Below are 20,795 nucleotides of genomic sequence, written 5' to 3'. Positions count from 1 at the left end.
TGTGTGTGTGACGATCATTGGGACTTTAATCTTTAATCTTAACAGGGCTGTGAAGGGGGATCACCATCCTGACTAAGAATCAATCTGAGGATGCTGTTTTGAGAATGAGCTGCCAACCCTTTTTGTAAAAATAAATAAATAAATGAAAATCAATTCATGGAAAGTTGTGATGTATGCAGTTTTTTGCTTTAAGTATATTCAATTATCAAACACAATTTACCTACATTTGATTGATTTTCTTAACTTAAATACACGCAAGGTTAGGCGATATATGTACTTCCTCTCCAGTGAGTGGCCCAGGCTTTCGTATATTTTTCTGAATGTTTGGGCACCCCTGATTGATTGATTGATTGATTGATTGATATCTTTATTTTGAACATATTTAAAACATAGAAAGACAAAAAATAAAACATATAGCACTTTAAACTGCTATATCTAAGACCATACAACAAACAATAAACCAACAAATTGAAAAAAAACAATAACAAAGAATGCTTGAAAAGGAGTAGGAGGAAGCATAGCTTTTAGATTCCTACCCCTTTCTCACTTTATCCATTCAACTAATGATTCAACATTTAAATCTACAACAGAACACAAGTAGACACACTTTCAAACTTATTTTTCTGTTTCATTATTGCTTGTGTGTAGCCATTTAGCATGTTTAGTCCTTGTACCCGCTAAACAACATATTTGTGTAATTTTTTTTAAACTGGTGGATATTTGCTTGGACTTTGCTTGAGTTCCTCACTTGGACTGTTCCATAGTTTGACCCCGGTTGTCAGGGTTTTCCAAACTATCTTGATCGTATGATTATGTTGGAATGTATGTAACCAGTAATAAATAACCTAGCTAGATTAGTTTTATGCTTACGTTGGTGTGTAACCAGTAATAAATTACCTAGCTTGTCCCATCCTACACAATGTCGTAAAACATCCCCTGCTATGCTTTGACTACAGGTCAAGGGTTTTCTCTTCCCTATCCAGTCCACTGTCACCCCCACCCTGTTTCTCTTAATAAAAATGCTCATGCAGGAGGCGAGAGTCAGACCTCCATTCGATCATCGCTGTACGCACGGCGACGAATGGACTCTCCACCTGCAGGTGTCAAAGGGCAAACTACTGTCTCCCGTGTGGTTCTTGCAAAATAAGTTAGAGTGAGCACCACTCTAACATTTTGGTGCCGAAACCCGGGACCCTCATACCCGCCATCTGGCTGACGGAGGAAGACGTGCTGCATTGTCGACAAGCCAGCGTCCATTAGGAGGACCTGGACAAGAAAGTCCTGGGAAGAGAACTTCTTCGCTGGGCCAGCATCTTAAGTCTGCCTTCGTCTGACAGAGGTGGATTGACGGGACCCGGCAGTGCAACGAACCAGGGGACAAGTAAGTTAAAGCCCTAAAGTTGTGTGATTGTGTTGTTGTGAAACGCGTAAAAGTAAAAGTGCACAGAGGAAAAAAATAAAATAGGCAGGACAGAAGATTTTAAGTCTTGTGGAAGGAGGGGGTGTTGTAGAGTCCCCCTCCGGATGAAGTGGCTCTTCTGGAGCAGTGGTTTTCAAACTGTTTTATATATTTTTGTAAAATCTCATGTACCTCCGTGTACCCTCATTTGACAACCACTGTTCTAAGGGGTACAACTTCGCGTTGGCAGGGCTGGGTAACAAGACTGTTGTCTTTAGTTCCCAGGGAAGGAAGGGGTGTTGTAGAGTCCCCCATCCGGATGAAGCAGCTCTTTTTTTTTTTTTTTAAAAGAGGACTTCGCGTAGGCAGGGATAAGAGTTTGTGTGGTTGAGAGTGTGTCTGGTAGGATGAATTGACTAGAAAGAGAATTTGTTGAAAGGTCAATTTAAACCTGCATTGAGGATCCTCAAAGAAAAAAAAGATTGAAAAAAAAAACTGGAAAAACTAAAATTAAGATGGGAAAAAGGAACGATAAATCTCTAGCTCTAGAAGGAGATGAGAAGTTCATGGCGAGTAGATTTCTTAATTGTATGCAATACATGCCGAAGTGGAAGAAAAAGTATTAAGTACAAGGAAAGTTGAAATGTGAAAAAAATAAATAAATAGAAAGGTGAAAAGTGATGAGGCTGCTTAAAAAAGGCAAAAGTTCTGATGTATTTCATCTAGATGATGATGGTAATGATCTAGATGAAGATACAATAATCTTCTTCCAAAGTTCCCAAAGGGGCAGAGGAAGAGTTAGAGACCAACAAGGCCGCAGGCCGCCGTATAATTCAAAACCCCCATCAGATTCTGACAACTGTTGGAACTGTGGGAAACGTGGACACTGGTCAAGAGAGTGTTTTAGAAAGAAAAAGAAAAAAAAAAAAAGCGGTGCCAATCAAAGGGCGGTGGAAGAGGCAGAGGAAAAGTCACATTTACAGCATGACAAGCTTCCTCTACTTTGACCCCTCATGCTAATACAGAGAAAGAAAGAATAGATGCCCATATGACAGCAAAACATGTCATTGTCAGATTATTAGAACATTTTTTGGATTATTAGAGCTCCTGTCCATACAAGAAGTATGACAATGCTGTTTGTATGCCCAATGACCAGAGATCAATTGTGTGTGTACAGAAAAGTTAAAATTTGCAAATCAAGTGGTAAATAAATGCAACTTGCTTCTAGAAGATAAATAAAAGTTAGAATGTGCTGTCCTCGTGTGCGTGGGAGGGACCAGCTCATGATCGACCACAGGAAATGGCCAGCCTGTGACGAATCATTGGTGCTGGGATCTACCTTTCGCGCACGAGAGCTGTGCATGTGTGTTAAAATGATGAAAATTGGCTAAACATTTAGTGTAAAGAAATTTGCTAGACTGTGGTCTATCCAATTTGCACCGCAGAACAGAAACGATTTGGAAAGATAAAAATGAGAGGAAAAGAGAGAAATGTGTTTGCGAGCAGAAATTGATCCACACTAGTGCATGTTAAGTGTCGAGCCCTCATGAGAAATTTGAAAAAGAAACGACGGAACATGCTTTCAGGAATTGGAAGAAGCAAAATTGTGAATTTACGACATTGCAATGCTACATTTAATAGGAATAATTGATTGATGATGTTATAAAGTTATACAAACTTCTATATGCAAGCTAAATCTGAGAGATTGAGTTCTTTAAATTTAAAAACAAAGAAAAAATTCAGATTAATTTGCCAGTAGTTTTTATGAGTTGAGTTTTTTTGGATTGATGGATTGTTCTATCAGGAACCTTGAGTTGAAGATGGTATATGAATGTTGTGTGGTGAGCTTGGATGAATTGAGACCAAAGACTCCTTTTTGGAGACTGTGTGTGAGATGCAAATGAGCATTGATGAATGATTCCCTGAATGAAAGGAAAATACAGGTTGAATGGTTGAAGTTGTTGGCGACTACTATGGAAAATTAGTAGAGCGACTTTGATGAAAGAGTGATTTTGAGTAAGTTAAATGCTAAAAAGAAAAACGTAGCTTTTGGATTGATAATTAACAAGAGAAAAAACTGGAGAACCAGTAACACATGCAGAAGATGTGTGAACTGGGAAATTGAGAAGCGTTTTGGAAAGAAAATCAAATTAATTGATGATGGAATCATATGTAGTAAAGAACACATTCTCCCAGAATGTTTGTCAAGGTGTGAGGCATGGGCGTTGCCAAGCCTCAGAAGGAGGGAGTGAATAGGACAGATAGTGGAAGATAGTAATAATACAACACTTTACGACATATGGATTTTCTAATACATTTAGTGTCATACTGTGGTAAATTTCTATTCTGGTATCATGCAATGTATATCTCACAAGTAAGCCTAAGTGTGACCGGGTCATGTTTCAGGTCAGGTTTGTGCGGGATTGTTTGGGCCTTGGTCCATGATCTCATTGGCACGAGACATCTGGTTTCCATTAACAACTGACAAGAGATGCACCCGAGTGAGGAAAGGGAGGCTAACTCATAAATAATGAGGAGATATTGGGAGTAATCTGTTGGTCCTTTCTTTAAGACCCTTCCTGGTGTAGATAGGTTAGCAACACGAGAGATTTAGAGGTTCAAAAGAAAGACCGTTAAAAGAAAACAACATTACTGATTTGGACGATTGCAGGCTAACAGGAGCATGAGAAAGAAGAGCTAAGAAGCGGGATCCAATTTGATCAGGGAGATTGGAAATTCACACCATATTCTAAGTCACATTTTGAGCAAGCATGACGCAAGTAATAACGTTTGAGAGATCAAGACATAGATCAGGGCTAGATGTCGAACGCAGACCTCGATGCGTTAATTTTGAATAATGATACTGAAAAAACAATGTGCTGTCCCATTAAATTGGAACTAGAGACAGAACGTAGCTCGAACATAGGATGAGTTGCAGGACTTACAACATAAAGACGAGATCACTGTTACTAGGAGAATTTGAAGTTTGGTAAACAAACGTTACTAGCAGCAGCTACATTTGGTTACAAGTTTGATGTCCCAGTCTGTCGCTCTCAGTGCCAGGATCCCTGAAACTCGATCCCGAGACTCTGCCTGCAGCCGTGGACGTCTACAAAACGGTGCCTGGCTTTGAGGCATCTTTGACCTTTGGCAAGGACAAGGAAAGACTGTTGTTGTGCTTGTAGGGGGGCAAGTACACTCCAGAGAAAAGACGACATCCTTGGGGACGAGAAAAGACAGTGAGAAGCAGAGGAACTCACAATGATGAAAATGGGCTCATTTGAACAATGGACTCATTCGAGAGTGATGGATGGGTTGGCTCTGAAGCAACAACAAAAGAACACCAACTTGAGAGTGTGAGATGCTGCAAAAGATATGGACTTGAAGTGTCCGACGACCAAATCGCACTCCTTGCTGTGGCGTTACCAAACTTGGTGGGGCTTGGCTCAAAGTGGAAGGGAGCTTCATTGTGCACTGGGTTTGACAGAACTGAGGAGATTTGTTAAAAAATTAAATAATGCGTAGAGCTACAGAGAAAAGCATTATAATCGGAAACTGAACAGATTTGGATAGAACAAATAGGCTAAAACGGTAGGAAACATCTGATATTTTGGCTCGTCAGGCTCAAGAAGGGGAGGTTGAGTTATATACATTTTAGAATAGGACATTTGGACTAAAGTGAATTCAGTCAAGAGGAAGCTAGGTTCCTCAATGTACCTACTCACTAAAATAGTAAGTTTGTTGCCCCACAGTGGAGTTTGGGTGGTCAGAAAGTTGGATACGTTCAATTTTTGACTTTCACACAATCATGCATAGGAGTCGCACAAGGCGACAGTTAACAATAGGGGTCTGACTGCAATAGGGGTCACTTACAACTGCACCGACATGGAAAAGTAGAAGCAAGGGAGTTGAGTAAGGGATTATATGCTAAACAGTCCGCTACGCAGTTACCAATAGGAGGTTCTATCAAAAGAAGCTACATGAGAGATGTATAGAATCCCTTGTCTGTGTTCTGTGTTCGTGCGTAATCTCTGTAAAGTTGTGTCAGGCTGTAGTCGTTTGTCTGAGCCTTGGGTGCGCGCTCGGGGTGTGTGCGTTTATGTGCACAACCTATGTGGGTGCGAATGTGTTAGGAAGAAGACGGCATGGATAAGGGAATCTCCTTTAAGACAGGAGGCAATAAATGGGAAAGCCCCTGTCATGATCGGTGTTTGGTTAGGAGGAATCAGTAGGGAGTGCTCAAACTCTTCCCGCAAACACTCCTATCTGCCTCGTTAAAAAGGGCATTACAATTGACTACAAGAGTTGCAAAGGGCAGATGAAGAACAGTCCATGGCAGTTTATATGATCAGGACCCTCAAACTGAAAGATATGTCCAATGCAAATTTACTGCCGCCTGATCTTTCCTCCTCACAGGTCGACAACCCCATCAATCCAGGAGACTGGGTCTACATCAAGGTCATTAAAAGAAAGAACTGGGTCAGCCCACGGTGGGAGGGACCATTCCAAGTCTTGCTGACTACCCCCACCTTAGTGAAGATCGCTGAACAACCCAGCTGGATTCACCTCAGCCACTGCAAGCTACAGGGAGTGCTGGGCCCCTCATTTCGGGGTGGTGGCGAAGTCTGCGAACAACGATCCCAACTCCGCTAGGCGGGGGTATGTCTCGGTGTTCCTGTCATCTTAGTAGCAACGGGGCTCCAGATGCCAGGTGGATCCTCTGCTGCGTTGTGGTTGGAGCATGCTATGGTCTATGGACTCATCTGAACAGACCAAGTGATAATGTTGACCGTGGAAAACGATGGTCACACGATGAGAACTTTGAGGACCGGTCATGAGACCCCAGAAACCCATACGAAACCAGCACGTGGTACCGGTACGTCAAGTTCACTGTGAGAGCCCACACACAGGAGGGGTGTTATGTGTGTTCAAAACTCCCCCCTTCCTCCACGCAAGTTCACTTGGAGGCCAGGGCAATGAATGTCACTGAAGCGAAATGTATGGCATCCATGGGAGGAGTTGGATATCAACACCGTGCTGTCACCGTCAGCGACGCTACCCCTACCGCCCTGGACTCGCAGAAATGAATCTGTGATTGAACTCTTTTGGATTGATCCCAATGTAACTGTTGGAGGACGACAGATGCCACAAGTGGCCTAAACAAAAAGGCTACCTGGAATGGACTACACGTGTTTCATCCAAGAAAACAAGACCCACGAATGCATTAACGACAACTGCTCTCCAGGAGGAAACTGGATGGGAGCTTTGGACATCACCGCTGTGTGCCAGGATGGGAGAGCCAGTTCAAGGCGTAAGGGCTCTCCTGCCAACATGGCTGCACCATTGGACGGGACCTAATTCATTCAGAACGGATCGTGGCTTTGTTTTTTTGTTTTTTATTGATAGCATTCTGGTCGCCTAAGGCAGAGGGACCGTGTGAGACTTTTCCTGCGATTTAACATCGGCCAGCAGGTTTTTAGATCACACACTAAGTTTGAACTGGAGTATTGAGGAAAAACCTCATCTTCACTGGAAGTTGTCGCTATCATTGTTTGTTGTTTTTGTCATGTTTCACCATACGCGATCCCCGACCCGTCCGCTGTCATCTCTGTTTTTTGTCGATCTTTTTTATTAGTGTTTTTATTATTTTTACTGCTCTTCTTTATATTTTCTTGCTTATGTTTGTGGATTGGGTTGACATAATCATATGATAAAACAGGAGGGATATGTCAGGGTTTTCCAAACTATCTTGATCGTATGATTATGTTGGAATGTATGTAACCAGTAATAAATAACCTAGCTAGATTAGTTTTATGCTTACGTTGGTGTGTAACCAGTAATAAATTACCTAGCTTGTCCCATCCTACACAATGTCGTAAAACATCCCCTGCTATGCTTTGACTACAGGTCAAGGGTTTTCTCTTCCCTATCCAGTCCACTGTCACCCCCACCCTGTTTCTCTTAATAAAAATGCTCATGCAGGAGGCGAGAGTCAGACCTCCATTCGATCATCGCTGTACGCACGGCGACGAATGGACTCTCCACCTGCAGGTGTCAAAGGGCAAACTACTGTCTCCCGTGTGGTTCTTGCAAAATAAGTTAGAGTGAGCACCACTCTAACACCGGTTATAGCTATACAGAAACTTTTATGGTTGTTCTTATGTTTAAGATTTGAAGTTGTGATCGCCCCTTCACTTATAACCTCCCTCCCAATTCCTAAATAAGTTTTGGATATTTTCGAGTAGTTGTTTTGCTTTTGCCCTATACATGATGATTGCTGTTTGATAAGATACCATGTCTGTGAATTTCAATAGTTTTGGATTGTATGAAAAGTGGATTGTGTGTTCCAAGTAGTTGACTTTATGAATAGTTATATATTGTTTAATAGTTTAATAATTGCTCTTTTATGCAGGATGATAAGTGGCTGTAGTGAAGTTTTGTATGTATTTCCCCAAACCTCAGCACAGTAATGCAAATATAGCAAGACAAGTGAACAATAAAGTGTCCGAAGTGAATGATAATCCAGAAGTTCTTTTGCTTTGTATATGACTGCAATGCTCCTTGAAATTTTGGACTGTACGCGTTTGATGTGTGGCTTCCAACTCAGCCTGTCATCTATTATAACCCCAAGAAATTCGTTTTCCTGCACCCTTACAATTTCAGTCCCATCTATTTCTATTCGTACCTTTATGTTTGCTGTGCCTCTGCCAAATAACATAAACTTGGTCTTACACACGTACATTTAATGATATTTTGTTCCAGTCAAACCATGTTTTTATTTTTTTCATTTCCTCATTTAACACTGATTCCACTTGTTGGATGTTATTACCTAAACAAAAGATATTGGTACCATCTGCAAAATTGATATACGTAGGTCTGTAGTTTGTAGAGTTGTGTTTGCTTCCAGTTTTATAAAGCGGAATGACCTTAGCAATTTTGACCTTAGGACTTCATCAGAGGACACTCTGATGAAGGCGAAAGTACACGCCGAAACATGTCAGGTAAATAAAACAACCAAAATCATTTGTCTGTGATAAAAGAACCAGTCAACTAATTTATAAGTCAAGACAAAATTAACTTAATACAACAATCAATATATTAATGTTATAATCCATCCATCCATCTTCTTCCGCTTATCCGGGGTCGGGTCGCGGGGGCAGCAGCTTCAGGAGGGACTCCCAGACTTCCCTCTCCCCAGCTACTTCATCTAGCTCATCCCGGGGGATCCCAAGGCGTTCCCAGGCCAGCCGAGAGACATAGTCTCTCCAGCGCGTCCTGGGTCGTCCCCGGGGTCTCCTACCGGTGGGACATGCCCGGAACACCTCCCCAGGGAGGCGTCCAGGAGGCATCCTGATGAGATGCCCGAGCCACCTCATCTGGCTCCTCTCAACGTGGAGGAGTAGCGACTCTACTCCGAGTCTCTCCCGGATGACCGAACTTCTCACCCTATCTCTAAGGGAGAGCCCGGACATCCTGCGGAGAAAACTCATTTCGGCCGCTTGTATCCGGGATCTCGTTCTTTCGGTCACGACCCATAGCTCGTGACCATAGGTGAGGGTAGGAGCGTAAATCGACCGGTAAATTGAGAGCTTTGCCTTTTGGCTCAGCTCTCTCTTTACCACGACGGACCGGTACAGAGTCCGCATTACTGCCGACGCTGGCACCGATCCGCCTGTCGATCTACGCTCCATCCTCCCCTCACTCGTGAACAAGACCCCAAGATACTTAAAACTCCTCCACTTGGGGCAGGATCTCATCCCCGATCCGGAGAGGGCATTCCACCCTTTTCCGATCGAGGACCATGGGACTCGGATTTGGAGGTGCTGACCCTCATCCCGACCGCTTCACACTCGGCTGCGAACCGCTCCAGTGAGAGCTGGAGATCACGACCTGAAGAAGCCACCAGCACAACGTCGTCTGCAAAAAGCAGAGACGCGATGCTGAGGTCCCCAAACCGGACACCCTCAACGCCTCGGCTGCACCTAGAAATTCTGTCCATAAAAATTATGAACAGAATCGGTGACAAAGGGCAGCCTTGGCGGAGTCCAACCCTCACTGGGAACGAATCCGACTTACTGCCGGAAATGCGGACCACACTCTGGCATCGGTGATACAGGGACCGAACCGCCCTTATCAGTTGGCTCGGTACCCCGTACTCCCGAAGCACCCCCCACAGAACCTCCCGAGGGACACGGTCGAACGCCTTCTCCAAGTCCACAAAACACATGTGGACTGGTTGCGCGAACTCCCATGCACCCTCGAGGATCCTGTTGAGGGTGAAGAGCTGGTCCACTGTTCCACGGCCAGGACGAAAGCCACACTGTTCCTCCTGAATCCGAGGTTCGACCTCCCGACGGACCCTCCTCTCCAGCACCCCTGAATAGACCTTACCAGGGAGGCTGAGGAGTGTAATTCCCCTGTAATTGGAACACACCCTCCGGTCCCCCTTCTTAAAGAGGGGAACCACACCCCAGTCTGCCAATCCAGAGGCACTGTCCCCGATGTCACACGCGATGCTGTAGAGACGTGTCAGACATGACACAGCCCCACAACATCCAGAGCCCTTAAGAAATCCGGGCGGATTCTATCCACCCCCGGGGCCTTGCCACCGAGGAGTTTTTTAACTACCTCAGTGACTTCAACCCCAGAGATTGGAGAGTCCGCTCAGAGTCCCCAGGCCCTGCTTCCACAATGGAAGGCGTGTCGGTGGAATTGAGGAGGTCTTCGAAGTATTCTCCCCACCCGACACACGACGTCCCGAGTCCGAGGTCAGCAGCACCCCATCTCCACTGTAAACAGTGTTGACGTTGCACTGCTTCCCCCTCCTGAGACGCCGGATGGTGGACCAGACTTTCTCGAAGCCGTCCGGAAGTCATTCTCCATGGCCTCGCCGAACTCCTCCCACGCCCGGGGTTTTTGCCTCAGCAACGCTGAAGCCGCGTTCCGCTTGGCCACACCGGTACCTGTCAGCTGCCTCCGGAGTCCCGCAGGCCAAAACGGGCCCCGATAGGACTCCTTCTTCAGCTTGACGGCATCCCTTACGCCGGTGTCCACCAGCGGGTTCGGGGATTGCCGCCACGACAGGCACAATGACCTTACGGCCACAGCTCCGGTCGGCCGCCTCACCAATGGAGGCGCGGAACAAGGTCCACTCGGACTCAATGTCCCCCGCCTCCCCCGGGACGTGGGAAAAGCCTCTGCGGAGGTGGGAGTTGAAGCTCTTCCTGGACAGGGGATTCCGCCAGACGTTCCCAGCAGGACCCTCACAGAACGTTTGGGTCTGCCAGGTCGGACCGGCATCTTCCCCCACCATCGGAGCCAACCCACCACCAGGTGGTGATCATTTGACAGCTCCGCCCCTCTCTTTCGCTCCGAGTGTCCAAAACATGCGGCCGCAAATCCGATGACACGACTACAAAGTCGATCATCGAACTGCGGCCTAGGGTGTCCTGGTGCCAAGTGCACACATGGCACCCTTATGTTGAACATGGTGTTCATTATTGAAAATCCGTATCGAGCACAGAAGTCCAACAATAGAACACCGCTCGGGTTCAGATCGGGGCGGGCCGTTCCTCCCAATCACGCCCTTCCAGGTCTCACGTCATTGCCCACGTGAGCATTGAAGTCACCCAGTAGAACGACGGAGTCCCCAGAAGGAGCGCTCTCCAGCACTTCCTCCAGGGACTCCAAGAAGGTGTGGGTACTCTGAGCTGCCGTTTGGTGCATAGACACAAACAACAGTCAGGACCCGTCCCCCCACCCGAAGGCGGAGGGAGGCTACCCTCTCGTGTCACACGGGGTGAACCCCAATGTGCAGGCGCCCAGCCGGGGGGCAATAAGTATACCCACACCTGCTCGACGCCTCTCACCGTGGGCAACTCCAGAGTGGAAGAGAGTCCAGCCCCTCTCGAGAGGGCTTGTACCGGAACCCAAACTGTGCGTGGAGGCAAGTCCGACTATATCTAGTCCGGAACTTTCTGCCTCGCACACCAGCTCGGGCTCCTTTCCAGCCAGAGGAGGTGACATTCCATGTCCCAAGAGCCAGCTCTGCAGCCGGGGATCAGACCGCCAAGGTCCCTGCCTTTGGCCGCCGCCCAGCTTGCAATGCACCCGACCCCTTTGGCCCTCCCACAGGTGGTGAGCCCATGGGAAGGGGGACCCACGTTTCCTTTTCGGGCTGAGCCCGGCCGGGCCCCATGGGCGAAGGCCCGGCCACCAGACGCTCGCCCTTCGAGCCCCGCCTCCAGGCCTGGCTCCAGAGGGGGGCCCCGGTGACCCGCGTCCGTGGCGAGGGAAAACGTGATCCATTAATTTTTTTCATCATAAGGGGCTGATGAGCCGTGCTTTGTCTGGCCCCTCACCTAGGACCCGTTGGCCATGGTGACCCTACCAGGGGCATGAAGCCCAGACAACATGGCTCCTAGGATCATAGGGGCACGCAAACCCCTCCACCACGATAAGGTGACGACTCACGGAGGGGAATGTTATAATCCCCGCAAAATAAAGATAATTTTGTGCCTTTTGCATTATACGCTTTCTATCCATACTGTGAACTTGTCAATGCTAGAACCGGAGCTCTACAGACACAGCTTATAATAATATTTTTTTTCTTTTCAACACAAATCTGTATTGTGAGACATTCAAGACATTGTCCACCACCTGTGTCATAGCTTCTACAATCTTGAAATTCATATTCAAATCAACATAGATTGCAACACCACCCCAACTTTACTCTGTCTGTTATGTATGAATTCATAGCCTTCCATCTCAAAATGCATTCCTTCTCAGCGGTAAGCCAGGTCTCAAAACAGTAATTATATTAAATGGTTGTTTGAATGTGTTTAATTACTCCCTAATGCTACGAAAATTTTTATATAGACTTCGGCTATTGAAATGGATAATAGATAGCTTATCCTTTGTTAAGATGTCCTTTGATGCAATTCATCTCATGCAACTAGTAAGAAGTGAAAACACAGAGCGCACAGCTCTAAAATCAGGAGATAGACTGATGCTAATTCTATGAAAATCACAGACACGCAATAATATGAAAGTGAAATACAGTTTATTTATTTTGTGTCCATCTCAAGCTTTAAACGCTTTACTGTGTCCGTCGTTTCCATAGATTGAAGGAACTGAACCATCAACTAAACAGTCTTTCGGCGAATCCTTCTGACGAAAGATTTCTGAAACACTCGTCCAAGCAGGACTTTACCCACAGATGTGGGAACACTGCTTAAAAAATGAAATTTGACTAGGCAACTTCTTTGAGGTTCTAATGCTGGGAGGACGGTGCAATGAATTGTGTGGATTGATGCATCCAACAACGGAACATTTTATCCCTCCACTTCGGCTTTCTTGAGGTTTTTGGACTACAAAAGTCCTCTCTGAGTAATAATGATGGCGGATTTGTTTGGCCGCACCCATTACCTTATTTGGTAGTCCTGCCCCAACGGATGTGATGTAATAGATAAAAAATACGTAATAGAAAAAGGAGAAAACTGAACGGAGTAAAAAATAGCCCCCCAAACAGATCATAAAAGTATCTCTGCAGCACCTGGAAGGATAGATTACACTTTTCTACAATCTTGGAGACTCCAAGTACACAAGATGAATACAAAAGCAAAACAAATGGATTTTCCATGATACGTCTCCTTACAACACATCATTAAAACTGTGAATTTATGATCCTACATGCCTTGACTTGATTTGGCGCTGAATCTATGAACGTGGAGGTGGAGAGGAGGTGCATTGTTTGTAAAGGGAAGCCCCTTCCATAAAAAAAAATTCGGTGGCTGCATTTTGTCATTGTTTTCCTTTTTATTTTTTCCATTGGTAACCCCTCGTAGCCCCCTTAGCAACACTAGCAGTTTTTATCGTCTCTCTATTCCTCAAAAATGAACCTATGGTTGATCTCGGCACTTTGAATTCCATGCCAAGTCCATCATACGAATGCTTCTTTCATACTTGTCTAACATCGCCTTTTCCAGCTCTCTGTTTCTTGCCACTTTCCTCTTCTGCTTTTCTTCCTGATTCGTTCTTGGGACCCATGTTTTTCTCTAGTACAGTGCAGCCTTACAGCGGTCCTACAACCCGCCAAACACGCCAACCAGTGCCGACTAGCGTGAGGTAGAACGATCTCTATTTTGTTTACAATAGCCACGTTGTCGGGTTGGTTTCCGAAGTTTCTGTGACAAAGATTTCCCAACATTTTGAGTTGAAAACCGAATATGTTTGAGTTCCGAGGCAGTTGACTTCCAGGGGTTCCACTGTATAGCTCCTGTATTTTAAACTGCCGAGCACAAAACAAAGCCAGCCCCGCCTCCCGCACTCATAAAAGTTTAAATAAAAGCAATAACAATAATGGCTTGTATCAAGAAATACTCTCAAGGTGACTGAAGGCAAAAGATACCATGGATAATGTGGGAGAAGATGCAAATGCATGTTTCACACGAGATTCAAACCTATAATTTTTAACTGCGACGCAGACATTCTAACCACAACTTCAATCGAATGAAGAAGTAAAATGTCAAGACAGATGAAGTGTGACTTTTTCCTATACAGAAGTAACTTGTATAAATGTTGAGTCACTTCTGTTCACACAGGTTGCACACGAGGTGTCATTGTGGCAAACAACTGACAAACAGCAAACAGGTGTTACAGAAAAGTACAACCAAAGTTGTGGTCTTTTTATTTAATTAACATTTATTTTTCCTTTCAAATAGTAAACCAAAACAAAAACCAAGTCATTGCCAATACAGGTTGTGAAATATTTAGTATTTTAGCTCCATAAATAATTACAGATATTCAAATAAACTTTAACTTCGTATTTAAAATAAACCAATGATTCAGAATCTGGACTGGCCTTGTCGAGTCTTCAACAGTTCACATGTGAAGGAAATGAGGAAGTGGTGACTGTATTCACTGTTGGGGACATTACCTATTCATCTTAAGAATAGAGACTAGAGAATAGATCTTTATTGTCATTGTCACGTGTACAACAAAATTAAAAGTGCCAACCGATCAGTGCATCTGCTAAAATAAAATAAAAAATACAATCTTAAATAATGTTTCCAAAGTTTGAGCTTTCAGTCTGCTGTGTTTGAAGCTAAGTTGCTAGCCCGTTGCGCCAAAGGAAGTTTCACACTGTTACAAATCATCCACAGATTTACTATTCAAACCATATTAAAAATAAAAATGGCTAAACTTGGCAGGGGAAATGTGGTATTTTATCGTGGTGACACCACATATCGTCATCAGCGTGCAGGTACGTGTGTGTGTGTGTGTGTGTGTGTGTGTGTGTGTGTGTGTGTGCATGTGTGTGTGCATGTGTGGTGTAAGTGTGTGTGTAAGTGTGTGGCGTGCGTGCGTGCTCAATGTGAGTGAGCGGGGTGAGGTATAAGCTACCCATTCCACACGATAGAACACCTTTGTAAGCATCTATCAAGTACCTATCTATTTATGTTGCCTTCAGAGACAGCTTAACCAGTCAATCAATCAATCAATCAATCAATCAATTTTTCAGTCAACCAACCAATCAAACAATTAATTAATCCACCCATCTGTAACTGTCAGTTTCAGCCTTATGCAACTTTTTTCAGTTTTATATTGTGAACATATTGTGATTTATTTCCGTTCATTTAGCAAAAAGGTTTAATTTATATAGTAAAGTAAAGAGAAGTATGAGAGAAACAGATCATAACTACCGTTTTTTTCCATGTATAATGCGCCCCCATGTATAATACGCACCCTAAAAATGGCATGTCAATGCTGGAAAAAAGCCTGTACCCATGTATAATACGCACCCAAATTTTTATTTTTTTTTTTAAGTCCCAATGATCGTCACACGCATCTGGGTGTGGTGAAATTTGTCCTCTGCATTTGACCCATCCCCGTGTGATTTTGATCCATCCCCTGGGGGAGAGGGGAGCAGTGAGCAGCAGCGGCGCCGCGCTCGGGAATCATTTGGTGATCTAACCCCCCAATTCCAACCCTTAATGCTGAGTGCCAAGCAGGGAGGCAATGGGTCCCATTTTTATAGTCTTGGTATGGTCTTAACTAGGCTGGATGTATTTGTTTTGTTGCCGTTGATTTCTCCGACTTGCCCATAAAGGCCACCACCGCCGATCAGTTAGGTTAAAATGAAAAGAGAGGAAAGTGACGTGCAGACATGTGAAAAAGTCGGCTCTGTATGGGAGAGAAGTTGAAGAGGAATAAAAACACCCTTGGAAACCAAAACTTGCCTCTCGTCGTGACTCGGAGGGCCGCAACAAATGTTCGGATTTGTGTAGGGTACATTGTGACAGCAAAACGAGCATGTGATCGAGCAGCGTCTGATACGAGAGCATTGCGTTCGTATGGAGCGATGTTTTGAAGTGAACAGCAGAGACGAAGGAACAAGGCAAAGTGTTGTGAAATAAAATATTACCTGTAATACGTATTTTGTTATTTGCTGAGTGTATGTATTAAACTATCACATTCATTGTCATTCAGAAGAGAAGAGGACTATTCGCATCGATCCATAGTGCGCATGCGCAGTGATACTGCCTCCGTATGGACGTCCAGTCCGCGATGGAGATTAAAAAACAACAATATTTGGACAATACACAGGTTTCTGTTCCTGTCTTTGTAATGTCACCCTGTCTTTTTGGTTCCACGTCTTTGTTGGTCAGTCCTGTTGTTGGTTTGGTTAGAGAGTTATGTTAGTTTACCAAAGTCTGTGTTTTGAGTTCCTCCAATGAACCCTGGTACAAGCTGCACTTGGTCGCCCTCTTCCTTTCCACACTCCATCCGTGACAAGATTTCTTCAAAAATTGTTGTACCATGAGTTTCTTAAAAAAAAAATAAAAAAATAAAAATAAAAAAAAATAAAAAAATAAAAAATTGAAAAAAAATTTTACCCATGTATAATGCGCACCCCGGATTTTAGGACAATAATTAGTTAAATTTTGCGCATCATACATGGGAAAAAACGGTAATTGATGTAAAAAACGCATAAAATGATTTTGCATTGTGATATTAAAACGTTTATGCACAATTGCCTAATAATTCTGCACACAGTGTATACATACGTACTATATACATTATGTATATACTAATATATCTGCAAGATATTATTCCTTCCATCGATACATCCATCTACTCAAACCCGAAAAATCCATCCATCTATCCATCCATCTGTACTATGCCGTTAAATCAAGGGTGTCAGTGGACTTGAATTTACTTTACCCTCCTATCGTCCTCAAAAATAATCACAGATTTGGTCCTTGGGGTCAATTTGACCCCAGGCACATTTACCTTTAGAAATAATTTACAGAATTTGTTGGCCCAACGTTTTGTGAAAGGCACTTTTTTATTCGTTGAATACATAAATATCCCCATGAAGATCAGTGAGTTGACCTCTCTAGCGTCACCATAGCTCCAATCTTTAAATTACAATTATTTTATTTTGAAGTTTTCATACAAATCTTCTCAAATATACTTCTCAACATTAATGATCGCACGTACTGGTTTTGGTGATGACGTAATATGACCGAAGGATATGACTTGTTTTTTTATCTAATTTTTGTAATATATTGTGGGCTAATTACTGTAACCTATCACTCATCCATCCTCTTTTTGTTATATGGGCTTGGGACTGGGCTGCCCATATTTTTATGCCTTATTTGGCTGCTTTATTAGGCATACGTAGGCTATATTGTCGGAATGGACAGCGCCCACGAAACGCAGCTAAGGACTCATCAACAGTTACGTAGGGGCCTGGAGCAGGGGTAAACGCAGCACCCACTTGACACACACAACCCTTATTGCCACAATTTTGTCACATTCTCGTCTGCCCTGCCTTGTTTGTTTGTTATCAAGCGTATGACGCGGGACAAACTTGCAATGTCTTCAGAGACATGGTGGAAGGAAATATTGCTCTTCCCTTCACAGCATCCCAAAGGCTTGCTGTTTCTTCGCCTTTTGATTTGTAAATGCCTGCCAAAATTAGCAAGCCAATGTAGGCTTCCAAGTCAACGAGATCCAAGTCATTTCCACTGTCCCCAGGCACTCGCTTCCCTCTAAATTTCTCATCCAAGAACAATATTTGCTGATTGAAGATGAAGAGCTCCAATGATGGATTGATGTCAAACCAGTGGCTAACTACATAGTTGGTTGGGTCCTGGAACCATTTTGATAACGTTGGGAGCACCAGCCTACCCTGCTGATTCAGTGGAAAACTGACATTATCTTTCAATTTTAGGAAGCGATAGTGTCTGAATCGTTGAGGGGACAACAGGGAGGGTCAAAACTCTCATTCTCAGCAGATGAGCACACCTCAAAATCAGGGTCTTCCTCCAAAACAGTCCTGTTTCAGAGACAATCTCCTCTATGTCACTTCACTTCAAAGAGCTGTTCCATAACCTCTTAGACAGACATGGGCAAATCCGGCCCGCTAAACCTGAATAAATGGTATTATTAATTTTTTGGGGTCATTTTCCCTGCATTACTATGTTTCCCCAGTAATGGGGAAGCGCACAGCCCAGCGCATATTCTCCCGGGAGCCGTGTCAGAAAGCTCGGTGCACACACTCACAAGGGCGTGGTGCGTACTCCAGTAGTACGTAGTCATTTTCATCTATCAGTGCCGAATTTCGAGTGTAGGCTGTGACGTCAATATTCTCGTAATTCGCAGCGCTGAGTTTTCAGATACAGTTTACGGTAATGCCACCCACAAACCTTCACTCTTGGAATCCTGTACCATTAAAATGAGAGTGGCCCGAAGAAAAGAAGGTGGACCTGAGTGCCGATTGTTAAAAAAGAGTGGACAATTTGGCTCGACCTACGTGTGTGAGAAGACATTCATCCACATGAACGTCAACAAAGCCCGTCATAGGTCTAGTTAACGGACCGACACCGTCGGCTCTATCCTAAGAATTACCACACAAAATTTTTACCTCCAGACTATGATGCACTAGCAAAAAAGGGAAACCAACAATACTATTGATTCTTTATTACTTTATTTAGATCAGAGGTGTCAAGATCCTTTCCTCGGGGCCGAATCCCTACATGTTTTCCCAAGTTTCCCTCGTTAAACACACCTGATTCATTATCAGGCTCCTGCTGAAAGTGAGGACGACTGGTCATTTGAATCAGGTGTTTAACAGGAACTTGGAAAACATGTAGGGATTCGGCCCCCGTAGGAAAGGAGTTGACACCAACGCCTGATGTAGATGTATTCTTTCACTGATTCTTCAAGATGATGTATTTGGTCAGAATGTTTGCCGTTGAATGTGATTTCGCCTCAATTAGATAAACATATTTCAGAAATCTGACCGTGCTGGGCGCTGAAGTGATGGAAAATGTTATTCATCATAACAGTGTCGTATTTAATAAGAATCACTGGGATGGGTAGTTTTTTTGGTGAAATATTTTTTTAATGCTGTTCAATAAATGCATTTGTTTTCAAAAAGCTTTTTTTAATATCCAGTGGTTTAGTATCTACTAAAAGTAAAAAGCTTTATGCAATTACCTTTACATGTCATTTATATTACTTCACACAAAACACTACATCCATCTGCTCCTGGTTCGAGGCCCCCGGTCAAAATTTAGAACCCAATTCGGCCCGCAAGTCAAAAGGTTTGCCCACCCCTGTCTTAGACAGTAAACCTTTTTCTAGATGACATTTTCAAAGACAGACAGATAGCATATAACTCAATGAGGAAGGATTTAGATAGAGGACTGCCATGCAAGATTTCATGTTTGCACCTCCCTGATTTTGCATGAACCATCAATGTCCTTGCGGAACAACCCGCCCTCCCAGCAGGTGCGTAAAAATCAGTTTTACTTGTGGCAAGTGTGAGTACAGTAGGTCTCGCTCACCCACGCACCCATGCACATACATACACGCACGCACGCACACACACACGCACCACACACACGCACACACACACACACACACCTTCATGCCCATGGGGTGGGAAATCTCAATGTTCTCGTGTAATAGGAAACTAGAAATAAAAATAAGCAATGTATAATACAATAAATAAAATGTTTCAACTCAAATGTATCAACTCTGCACCTGCAGCTGTGTGAATGTTAGGTCACACACACTGACAGACGTTTGAACAGCTAAAAGAGCTTGGGGTCAAACTGACCCCAGAGGATGACCAATGCGTGCAATATGTGTTCAGTACATTGAAAAAATATTATCCCAAAAAAAGTATGGAAAATATATGGATTATGAGGCAAAAAATAAAAGTCAACGACTATATTTTATAAGCATTTAATGGGGTCAAATTGACCCCTAGGACGATAGGAGGGTTTACTTAAACGTGTCTTATTAGACAAAGTGATAGGTCATAAAAACATTCCAGATTGAGGTCTTTGTAGTCTTTCCTGACTCATTGGAAATTAAGATAGATATATTCATAGCATAGATATGTTCACCTGCTTGTCCGCTGACACTGCTCGATCGGCATTTGACCAGGTACGTCCGCTTAGAAGGGTCCCGGTGATCTCTGCCCGACCAGCATCCGTAATCTCTGGGGGTTCGTTCGGCACTTTCCACCAGCAGCTTTTGTGATTCCATTCAAGAAAGCGACGCGCTGTTTTTTCCGAGCTTTGGCCCCACAATTGAAAAAGTAATGTAGCGTATCGAAGTATCAGGCAAGTCGTGGCTTGTAACTGACTCTTTATTGAACAACAACAGGAGTTCTTAACATCCGCGCCAAGAGATCGAGTGTGTCAAGTCTCCCTCCCACAACGCGCACTGCCCCCCTCCCCCTAGTCAATCGGACTGCCGAACACTAACTATATACAAGTTGCTACAGTAACCATTTAATTGCTAGGTATGCAAAGTGTCACTGTGGAATAATTTTCAAACGTTATCCTTACTAGTCACTATTGCAAATTCTGATCTCTTCAAGGGGAACATACCAAGGAATGACTGATTTCCTCTGTCCCATGAGTGTCACCTTACATTGACTTCCTACCCTCTCGACTCCACCTCCACGGTCTGCCTGTGTTGCAATTTGTCGTCCAAAAAAAAAGCTTACTGGGACGAAAAAAAAAAGTGATCAGCATTCAAGGGAACGGTGTCTGTGTTAACTCACTGTTTACGGTGGTGGGTAGGGGTGAAAATATAGACTGTAAAAATAAAAACTAGGCGACAGAAAAAGGCAGCGCTGGCTCACACATTAGGAAACATAATCAGATACTAAGGGCGTCTTGGACCCAGAGGGTGCCAAAACCCAGTAAAAATGCACTTTCAATATACAGTGATCCCTCGTTTTTCGCGGTGAATGCATTCCAGAACCACCCGTGAAAAACGAAGATCCGTGAAGTAGAAACAGTATATACATTATTTAGAAATTTAAACACCACATTGGTGTATTGCAAGTAAATTAGAAGTGTGGTTT

At 43.9% G+C, this 20,795-nt stretch overlaps 1 protein-coding gene across 11 annotated transcripts in view; it reads right to left on the bottom strand.

Annotated features, from left to right (window-relative positions):
* Positions 1-20,468, bottom strand: part of tpcn2 (two pore segment channel 2) — a 148,061-nt gene extending 127,593 nt beyond the window's left edge. For 6 of the 11 annotated variants that reach the window (XM_037246653.1, XM_037246656.1, XM_037246659.1 and 3 more), the window contains exon 1: positions 19,825-20,466. In XM_037246653.1, the coding sequence (XP_037102548.1) occupies positions 19,825-19,966 (142 nt within the window). In that variant the 5' untranslated portion in view covers positions 19,967-20,466. Of the gene's footprint in view, positions 1-19,824 lie in introns of all 11 variants that reach the window. The other 5 variants (XM_037246655.1, XM_037246658.1, XM_037246663.1 and 2 more) reach the window with 4 other exon arrangements.
* Positions 20,469-20,795: the final 327 nt, after the last annotated feature.

This window comes from Syngnathus acus, chromosome 3, assembly GCF_901709675.1.
Source record: "Syngnathus acus chromosome 3, fSynAcu1.2, whole genome shotgun sequence".
Classification (NCBI taxonomy): domain Eukaryota; kingdom Metazoa; phylum Chordata; class Actinopteri; order Syngnathiformes; family Syngnathidae; genus Syngnathus; species Syngnathus acus.
The sequence above is the reverse complement of the archived record's forward strand: the minus strand, read 5'-3'. Positions and strand labels throughout refer to the sequence as shown.